The sequence below is a fragment of the Pipistrellus kuhlii genome, unplaced genomic scaffold, assembly GCF_014108245.1.
Source record: "Pipistrellus kuhlii isolate mPipKuh1 unplaced genomic scaffold, mPipKuh1.p scaffold_m20_p_34, whole genome shotgun sequence".
NCBI lineage: Eukaryota > Metazoa > Chordata > Mammalia > Chiroptera > Vespertilionidae > Pipistrellus > Pipistrellus kuhlii.
Window position 1 is genome coordinate 4,082,604 of NW_023425534.1, and position 10,243 is coordinate 4,092,846.

At 52.7% G+C, this 10,243-nt stretch overlaps 1 protein-coding gene across 1 annotated transcript; it reads left to right on the forward strand.

Annotated features, from left to right (window-relative positions):
- The first annotated feature begins 316 nt into the window (after nt 1-316).
- On the forward strand, nt 317-7,266 carry RBP7 (retinol binding protein 7). The gene is made up of 4 exons (XM_036460811.2): nt 317-425; nt 5,804-5,982; nt 6,098-6,199; nt 7,001-7,266. The coding sequence occupies exons 1-4, from the start codon at nt 353-355 to the stop codon at nt 7,049-7,051; spliced, it is 405 nt and encodes a 134-aa protein (XP_036316704.1). The 5' UTR covers nt 317-352; the 3' UTR covers nt 7,052-7,266.
- Nucleotides 7,267-10,243: the final 2,977 nt, after the last annotated feature.

The following is a 10,243-nucleotide window of genomic DNA, read 5'->3' on the forward strand; positions in this document are numbered from 1 at the left end:
GACCCTGTGACAGTGATAACACAGTGACCGCTCAGCGGTGTGGCCTGGGTGTGTGAGTGCAGAGCTCCCGGAGTCAGCGTGGACGTGACCTCTCGGCCTGGACAGCCGGGGCCCCGCGCACGTTTGGGGAGCGGAGGGGGGAGCCCGGGAACAGGGCAGAAGGCGGAGCGCGGCCCGGAGCCAGCGGAGGCGGGAGGGAGGGAGGGAGAGAGGGTGTCCGGGCGCCACGCCCTCTGCCCCCATCCATTCCCCGCCCCCCATCCTCCCGTCCCCCCATATCCCCGCCCCCGTCCCGCTCTTCGGCCGCCCGCCGCCCGCCGCCGTCGCAGTCCCGGCCCCGCCGCCCCCCGCCATGCCCGCCGACCTCAGCGGCACCTGGAACCTGAGCAGCAGCGACAACTTCGAGGGCTACATGCTGGCCCTGGGTAGGCGGGCGCGGGCGGGGGCGCGGGGGCGCGGGCGGGGGCGTCGTGGGGCTGTCGGTCCGCTCCGGGCGGCTGGCTCCCTGGCTCTCCGTCCTTCCGTCCCCCGTCTCTCCGGCCCCGGTCCACCCGCCGTCCTCTCACCCCGACCACCCCGCTCCCTCCCGCGTCCTCCGTCCTCCGTCCGTCGGTCCACCCCGTGGTAGTCCTGCCCCATCCTTCCATCTTCCCGGCCCCCTGTCTCCGCACCCGTCCGTCCGACCATCCGCCCGTCCGTCCCCCAGTCCTCGCTCCCAGGCCCCCCTTTCCTCCTCCCGTCCCCCCGCCGGCCCTGCGCGGGGCTCTCACCGGGCGGGGGCGGGGCGGGGGCACCTCGCAGGCAGACTGGGGACACCATGGGGCTCGGGCCGCGAGGGGCGCCCAATGGAAGCCCCTGCCCGGTGGCCCTCGCCCCGCAGCGGCCTTTAACGGGGGCTCTGGGCAGCTGGCGGCACCCTTAACCCGGGGCGCCCGGGGCCCGTCCCGCAGCGTCTCCAGGGGGGGGTCCCCGTCCCGCAGCGTCTCCAGGGGGTCCCATCCCGCAGAGTCTGGGTGGGGGTCCCCGTCCCGCAGCGTTTCCCGGGGGTCCCATCCCGCAGCGTCTGGGTGGGGGTCCCCGTCTGGCAGCGTTTCCCGGGGGTCCCATCCCGCAGCGTCTCCAGGGGGGGGTCCCCGTCCCGCAGCGTCTCCAGGGGTACCCGTCCTGCAGCGTCTCCAGGGGGTCCCATTCCGCAGAGTCTGGGTGGGGGTCCCCGTCCCGCAGAGTCTCCAGGGGGTCCCGTCCCGCAGCGTCTCCAGGGGGTCCCATCCCGCAGAGTCTGGGTGGGGGTCCCCATCCCGCAGCGTTTCCCGGGGCGCCCAGGGAGGCCGGTCCCGCACACCGGGGTCACCTGAGCTCACCCAGACTCAGTCCAGAGCTCCTGGCCGGCCCCGCCCCAGGAGGTTCCGGTGCCGCTAGATTCGGAACCGAGTTTGGCATCTTCGATTTCTGGGCTCTGCTCTTCCCTCCAGGACTGCGGGGGCCTTCGGTGGCTGCGGGGACTGCGGGTGTCAGGAACACAGGCCTCGAGGAGGGCGCCCCCCCCTTCCCCCCCCCCCCCCCCCCCCGTCTTTGGGATGAAATTCCTGCCCCGAGGAGGGTCCGGAGGGTCCGTCTGCGCTGCCTGGAGCTTGGCGAGCCTGGTCTGGGAGGCTTGGAAAAGGGACCACGGCAGGGGTGTGCTCTGTCTGAGCCCTGTCCTTGCCCCCCGCCCTGAGGGGAAGGCCTGCCTTCCTCACCCACCCGGTCTGTCCGGCCATCGGTCTCCTTCCTCAGGTTCCTGCATCTGAGCACCTACTGTGTGCCCCGTGCTTTTGACGAAATGGACCAAAGCTGCTGAGAATAGGGGGTTCCGGCTGCTCTGGCTCGCCTCCTTTTATCAGAGACCAGGCCTCAGTTTCCCCACCGGAAAAATGAGCTGGGAGTCCTTTTTTTTTTTATTGTGGCAAAATACCTATGTAACCACTTTGCAATGTACAGTTCTGTGCCCCGGTGCGTTTTAAGATTATCCTCCCTGTACTTTCTCACTTTAAGCAGGGGAGTTTGGGACTTTGCAAGGGAAATCTGATTTATATTGCCACAAATCCTCGTGCAGAAGAAAAAGATGTATTTTTCTCTGCCCACCTGGTGCATTGCAGGGCCTGTAAATTAGACTCAGAAAGGACAGACACACCCGGCCTGCAGTGGTGAGGATCTCAAAGCAGTGGTTAGAGCCTGAGATTACATAGCTTCTTTTTAAATAAAAAAAATATATATATTTTATTGATTTTTTACTGAGCAGAAGGGAGAGTGATAGAGAGATAGAAACATCAATGAGAGAGAAACATCGATCAGCTGCCTCCTGCACGCTCCCCACCGGGGATGTGCTTGCAACCAAGGTATGTGCCCTTGACCGGAATCAAACCTGGGACCCCTGAGTCTGAAGGCTGACACTCTATCCATTGAGCCAAACCGGTTTTGGCTGCATAGCTTCTTAACAACAAGTAATGCTTCCGCAGAGAAGAGACCAGACAAAAAGACTGAGTTTCCAGGGTGGCAAACAACAGGAAAGTAAATATATGGGACAATAAGGGCTAGTTAGTCATGTTTATTCTTCTGGTGCCAGGCTGATAAGTGGCTAGAGTCATGTCCCTAACGTCCGTCCGTCCGTCCGTCCTGGTGCAGATGGGAGGGGGCAGTGTGGGAGAGAGACCGCTCCATGACGTGACCAGCGAGTGTCCTGCAAGCTGGACCCCGCCAGAAAGAGGTGACTTTCTGCAAACCCCTTAGCGACTGTCTGATGGTCACTGATGTTCATTCGGAATGAACTGGCCCCTTCCATGGCCTCCTGCCAGTGCTGGTCCCTGGCACAGGTGGTTGTAACGTAATTTTCCGAACTCGGTAGCATTTACGTGCTATTACCTGGGACTGCCCCCCACTTTGCCCTGTAGAATTCTTTGGCACCTGCCAAGCAGTGAGGGGGTCCATTTCATCTTGTAATCATCCAGCACATGTCCCGGATGTTCCCCTAATGAACCCTGTGAATTACCAGCCTGCAGGGGCCAGCCTATTATTTATTTATTTTTATTTTATTTATTTATTTATTTTTGGTCTCTCCTCCCCTCTGCTTACAAAAGCAGATTTCCAATCTCAGGACCTTACCCTGGGTCTGTGTGTACAAACTGGGTCTCCGGATACTGGAATGATCAGAAATAGACTATAAAGCACTTATGCTGAGCTTAATTTTGGCAGGAAATCGGACTCTATAAAAAGTAACACCTGCGGGGTTGAAGAGGCAACAAATAGAAATTGTAGAATTAAAAAGTAACAGACAAGCTTGGAAGCTTAGCAAGTGTTCTTGGGATTCCTCTCTGCGTCCCTCGCTGATGAAGCGGAGGCTGCTCCTCTCTCTGCTATAAGGAGGGCACCTTATAACAGAGCGTTTATATCACTGAGGGTTTTATCACCCGCATCAGGGGAGGTCAGAGGGGCCTCCCCGCACCTGCCTTCCTCAGGCACCGGCTGAGCATACTCACTCTGCCAACGTGCCAGGTTTTGAGGTGGAGTGTCCTGAACCCCACCTGATACAGAGTTTCTGTTTGGGGTGATGAAAAATTCCTGAAAAGAAATAATGTTGCCGAAACCGGTTTGGCTCAGTGGATAGAGCGTTTGTCTGTGGACTGAAAGGTCCCAGGTTCGATTCCAGTAAAGGGCATATACCTTGGTTGCAGGCACATCCCCAGTAGGGGGTGTGCAGGAGGCAGCTGATCGATGTTTCTCTCTCATCGATGTTTCTAACTATCTCTCTCCCTTCCTCTCTGTAAAAAAAAAAATCTATAAAATACATTAAAAAAAAGAAATAACGCTGTTGGTTGCATAACATTATGATTATTCAATGCCACTGACTTGTATGCTTTTAAATGGGTAAAATTTGTGTATTTGACCACAATAAAAAAAAATACCAAAAATAAAAAAAGAATCACAAGGATACTGGGACAAGAAAACCTACAATAAATCCTATATTTCATTTTTTAAAAACGAAAGGTCCTTTTTTAAAAAAAGTATTGATTGATCCTAGAGAAAAGAAGGGTGAGAGAGAAAAGTCAATTGGCTGCCTCCTGCATGTGCGCTGACCGGGGATCGAACCCGCCACCTTTTGGCGCATGGGGTGGCGCTCCAATCAGCCAGAGCACGTGAGAGCGCCTTCTAAGTTCAGTTTTTTGAATTAAGTTCGTTTTGGGAGTTAGCATTCTCTCCTATCTGAGCCATGTCTCATGACTTTGCACAGTGAACTAAACATGTGTTTTTAAACACAGAAGCTTCTATTTCAAGTACATAAAGATGGCTCCTGTAATAAAAACCAGCAAGTCCTTATCTTGTTCATTGGATGGAAGACAATACAGCCAGGTGATCTGTCCCTTTTGGCCAGAAACAGAGCTTGAGGTCTTTGTCCCAGTTAAATATTTAAATGAACAAAGTGCTCACTGGATTAGTCGATGTCTTTTATTCAGAATCTTTGTAAAATTAGCACGTGGCATAGAGAGGGGTTTACGGCACAGAACTCAAATAATCGAAGGGCTTTTAGGTTCCGGAAGGTTGTTTTTGGTTTCCCTTTGATTAGAGCAGATCCTCTTAAAGGAAGACTTCGATTACTCTATTTCCCCTTCATTCTTGGTTATAGATTCCTGAAGAATAGGGAGCAAGCATTTACAATCTCTAGCCACACCATGTGCTCAAAGCTAATAAGTGAGAAACGGCATTCAAACCCACTTTCTATCCCAAAACCCTGACTTTCACAGTATTTCATGTTTTCATGTGTGACTCTTCTTCTTTTTTTTAAAATATATTTTATTGATTTTTCTTACAGAGAGGAGGAGAGAGGGATAGAGAGCTAGAAACGTCGATGAGAGAGAAGCATCGACCAGCTGCCTCTTGCACACCTCCTACCGGGGATGTGCCCGCAACCAATGTACATGCTCTTGACCGGAATTGAACCTGGGACCTTTCAGTCCGCAGACCGACGCTCTACCGCTGAGCCAAACCGGTTTCGGCCATGTGTGACCCTTTTTAAAGCTTATTCAAGACTCCTAAGTGAATAGAATTGTGCGTGATTGCAGTGGTTTTTGAAGTTTTGTGTGTATTGTTGTTGTTGTTTTAACATATTTTATTGATTGTTTTACAGAGCAGAAGAGAGAGGGATAGTTAGAAACATCAATGAGAAAGAAACATCGATCAGCTGCCTCCTGCACACCTCTGACTAGGGATGTGCCCGCAACCAAGGTACATGCCCTTGACCGGAATCGAACCTGGGACCCTTGTCTGCAGGCCAACGCTCTATCCACTGATCCAAACCGGCTAGGGCCTTTATTTATTTTTTATTTTTTTGTTTTTTGTAGTTGTTCAGAAACTGTTCAAGTTCTTAGTTTGAAGTGTAAATACACAAAGCAGGAAACGGCAGAGTTGCTGTAATGGAGGTTGGATGGCTTCCTTGTCCCTTTGTCCCCCTGACACAGGCGATAAAACCCGCAGATGAGGGGTGCCTGCCTTATGCAGACCTGCTTCTGCTGTGCCCCGCTTCCCATCTACCCCTGAGGCACCCCACCAGCCTAAGGCGCCTGCCCTGAAACCTGCTGAAGCTTTTCAGTCAGCCTCAGGATGGGGCTTTGCCAGGCTAGCTCTCCAAAAAGATCTCAGCAGCTGCTGGCATTGACATTGCAGAAGGAACGCTTGCCTTCCAATGCCAGGGTTTTGAGGACCGCCGCCAAGTTCTTTGCCATTGCATCTCCGGTGAAAGCTGCGATGTCTCTTTCACGTGATTTTTCAGGTATCGACTTTGCCACGCGGAAGATCGCCAAGCTGCTGAAGCCGCAGAAGGTGATCGAGCAGGATGGGGATTCGTTCACCATCCACACGTACAGCAGCCTGCGGAACTACCTCGTGCAGTTCAAAGTCGGGGAGGAATTTGACGAAGACACCAAAGGCCTGGACAACAGGAAGTGCAAGGTACGGTCATGGCCGTCACACAGGCGCTTCCTTCTGCCGGGGTAACTGGCCTCCCGCTGAGTCGCAGTCCAGATCCTTCCGGGACAAACCAGTGTTTTCTCCCCCCGCCACGCAGAGCTTGGTCACCTGGGACAATGACAGGCTCACCTGCGTCCAGAAGGGGGAAAAGAAGGACAGAGGCTGGACCCACTGGATCGAAGGCGACACGCTCCACCTGGTACTTGCTCATATCCCTCTTATTTTTTTTAAAATTATGTTATTGATTTTATTTTATTTTTAAAATATATTTTATTGATTTTTTTTTTTACAGAGAGGAAGGGAGAGGGATAGAGAGTTAGAAACATCAATCAGCTGCCTCCTGCACACCTCTTCCTGGGGATGTGCCCGCAACCAAGGTACATGCCCTTGACCGGAATCGAACCTGGGACCCCTCAGTCCGCAGGCTGAAGCTCTATCCACTGAGCCAAACCAGCCAGGGCTTGCCACATCACTCTTATTTTTAGTGACATGATGTAACGTTGAAGAAAATGTTAAACAGGGAAACCGTGGCCAGCAATCCTATCAACTCACTGTGTCCTCCCCATTTACAAATGAAGAGTTTGAGATTGAGAAGCCCCCCAACCCCACACTAGGCAGCTCGCAACCTGGGCCTGTGCCCTGACCAGGAATCGACCGTGACCTCCTGTTTCATAGGTCGATGCTCAACCACTGAGCTGCGCCGGCCGGCCGTTGTAGCAAATTATTGAACTTGGGGAGGGAGTCACGGGAACCCAGTTGTAACTGGTTGGCCAGAAGTACGGGGGCCCTGGGACTTGGAATTGCTTCCGGACGTGGGGGCAGCGAGCCCTGCACCCGGGGCTCTGCCCTAACACTGGGTTGTCAGTTGTCAGAACTGAGTTGGCATGAGAGTTGGAGAAGGGGGTTGGCAAAGACAGCGCACGTTTGGGATCGGATCCTTGTGAGTGATAACAGGCCCCGTGCCAAGTCATCTCCCTCCTCTTCCTTCCTCCCGACCCAGGAAATGTTCTGCGAGGGCCAAGTGTGCAAGCAGACATTCCAGAGAGCCTGATCGGGACCCGCCAACGGAGCCAGGAGCCACACCACGCGCACCACGTGGGGCCGCAGCTTAACGCCTGACTCCACTCCAGAAAGAACGGTGTTAACCTGCCCCCCTTTGGTAATGGGCCTCGTGGCCAGAGAGGGGGCACCAGCCTGTACCGGAGACCATGTGGATTGTGGGCAGACAGCTCAACTCCAATAAACCTGCCGGACGACTCTGGCCTCTTCCTTCTAAGTTTTAGCATGAAGCAGTCCGGGCTGTGATGACACGCCGATGGGTTAGCTGTAGTTCCTGCCTGGAGGTCTGGCGAGGACAGTGGGCGGACCCAGCCCTCTGAACAGGCAGCTGTGGGCACCAGAGCCCACGCCTGAGGATGGAGGCATTTGTCAGCCACCGGACAAAGGGCCCAAGTGCCTCGGGGCTGAGCCATACAGTCTGTCTGTGGAGATGGGCAACCATGTTTAGGAGCCAAGGAGGAAACTGAGTTGAGACAAAAATGGTTGAATAGCTCCACCAAGAAGTGTGGCCTGCCTTCCTTCCTTCCTCCCATCCCTTCCTTTCCTCCCTCCTTCCCTCCCTTCCTTCTGATATTCTTCCTCCTCCCCTCTTTCCTCCTCCCCTCTTTCCTCCTCCCTTTTCCTCTTTTAACTAGAAAATGTTCTTTTTAAAATTTCCCCACATCAGCAGCCCACAAGATCAAAGTGGGAAATTGTTTTAGTCTTACCTTCATTCTTTCACCCCCACAGATATGTTTCATCAGGCATTTTAAGAAAAGTTTTGTCCCTGGCCAGGTAGCTCAGTAGGTTAGTGTTGTCCCAATACGCCTAGGTGGAGGGTTCCACCCCCTGGCACATATAAGAATCAACCAAAGGCCCTAACCGGTTTGGCTCAGTGCATAGAGGGTCCCGGGTTGGATTCTGGTCAAGGGCACATACCTTGGTTTGGGGCACATCCCCAGTAGGGGGTGTGGGTGCAGGAGGCAGCTGATTGGTGTTTCTCTCTCATCGATATTTCTAACTCCCTCTTCGTTCCTCTCCGTAAAAAAAAAAAAAAAATTAAAAAAAAATATATAATCAACCAAAGGATGCATAAATAAGTGGAACAACAGATCGTTTTTCTCTCCCCTTTCTCTCTAAACCCAATAGAAAATTTTTAAAGAAAGAAAAACGTTCCGTATAGGAATTAACAGAATACTGAAGTAGGAATTAGTCAGAAAAACCAGCCTCCTGGGAAGGCTTCCTCTCCTCCAGGGAGGAGGCGCTCAGCTTCCTGTGGGGCTCACTGTGCCTGAGGAGCTTTTCCTGGCGATTGGGGGGGGGGGGCTGTGATGTGGGGGGCTGGGGGGTCCCCCCCGCACAGATTTTTCTGGAGCCTCTGGGATCACCTGCCCCGCGACCCTTCATGAAAGGGGCCGGTGGCAGCGTCTGCCCAGCGCGCCGGCCGGGGCGGGGCCTGCGGGCCGGGGCCTGCGGGGCGGGAGGGAACTGCGCCTGAGCTGTTTATTCCCGTTATTTCTGGGCCGTGTGGGGCCGCTGTGCAGCCACGAAACACACTGGATAGAATGCCATCGGCACACTGTGGGCTCTGCCCGCCGGGGAACTAGAGGAAGCTTCTGGAAGGACAGTGTTCCAGGCCGTGGCCTGGGTTGCAGAGACGGCACTGTCCCCGGGAGGGGCCACCCCGGAGCCTGCTGTTACGGGAGTTCAGGTTGGGCCTTGATGCTGCTGCTGCTGCTGCTGCTGCTGCTGCTGCTGCGCTGGGAGGACCAGCGCCCCCTTCTGGCCGGCCGCGTCCTCGGCTCCTGGGGAAGGAGGGAGGACACTCGCCCTGTTTTTAGGTTTTAGGGTTCATTTTTGTTAATTAACAAAGTTTTTTCAATCTCAGTTTACCTTCAATATTATTTTGTTTTGTTGGGTGTACAGCACAGTGGGTAGGCAATCGTATACTTTACAAAGTATTTCTCGAGGTGTTTTTTTTTTTTAAAGAATTGTTATAAAATGTGCACAACAAAAACTTATCATTTTCCTATTTTTAGAGGCCAGTTCGCTTGCATTAATGCATTCCCATTGCTGTCCAACCATCACTGCTGTCCGTCTGCAAAGCTTTCCCTCTTCCCAAACTGAAACCCTGTCCCCACTAACTAAACTCCCTCCTCCCTCCCGCCCCAGGCCTGGCAGCCAGCATTCCTCCTCCCGCCCGGAGGAATCTGACACCTGTACCAGGGCGTCACCTGGTGGCTGTGCTTTGTGTCTGGCTTCTCTGGCTGCCTGGCTTACATCTGCAAGACTCAGCCACGCGGCAGGGCCTTCCTGCAGGGACGGGGACATGCCATCTCGTTGCAGGGAGAGAACACTTCCCCAGGTCCGTTCATCCCTCGATGGACATTGGGCTGTTCCCGCCTTTTAGTGGTTCTGACTCCACACTGTCATGAAGGTGGGTGTGCAGATATCTGTTTGAGCTCCTGCTTTCAATTCTTTTGGGTACAGACCCAGAAGCAGGAACAGTGTGTATAGGAAGACGGAAAAAAGCTAGCTCACTAAAAGGGAAGTTGAAAAATAGGCAACAATAATAGTAAGCCACCAAAAATAATAAACCGCTTACATAAAGTTTATTATGAGTCAAACACTAAGCACTCTATAGATTAACTTGTTTAATTTTTTAAAATATGTTTTCTTGATTTTTTACAAAGAGGAAGGAAGAGGGATAGTTAGAAACACTGATGAGAGAGAAACATCCATCAGCTGCCTCCTGCACGCCTCCTACTGGGGATGTGCCCGCAACCAAGGATGTACCCTTGACCAGAATCGAACCTGGGACCTTACAGTCTGCAGGCTGATGCTCTACCCATTGAGCCAAACGGGTTAGGGATAACTTGTTTAATTTTTACAATTCATGAGATAATATTCTTATTCCCAATATATAGATGGGACAATTTAGATACAAATTGTTTTTAAATTTCGTTTTTAATTTTCAGTTATAGTTGACATTCAATATTTGTTTCAAGTGTACAGCATAATGGTTAGGCATTTATATAACTTGCAAAATGGCCCCCCCCTGATAAATATAGCACCTATCTGGCACCATATATAGTTATTAAAATATTATTGACTATTGTATATGCCCTATGCTGTTCTTTACATCCCCACTCCATGATGACCTTTCACTGCTAATTTGCACTTCCTTTTTTGTTGTTGTTGTTGT

Bases quoted from the DNA above. Each gene is read 5' to 3' on its own strand.
- RBP7 (XM_036460811.2), top strand. From the start codon at position 353: ATGCCCGCCGACCTCAGCGGCACCTGGAACCTGAGCAGCAGCGACAAC. The intron at 426-5,803 runs GTAGGCGGGCGC...GTGATTTTTCAG, and splicing joins GGGCTACATGCTGGCCCTGG to GTATCGACTTTGCCACGCGG. The intron at 6,200-7,000 runs GTACTTGCTCAT...CTCCCGACCCAG, and splicing joins AAGGCGACACGCTCCACCTG to GAAATGTTCTGCGAGGGCCA.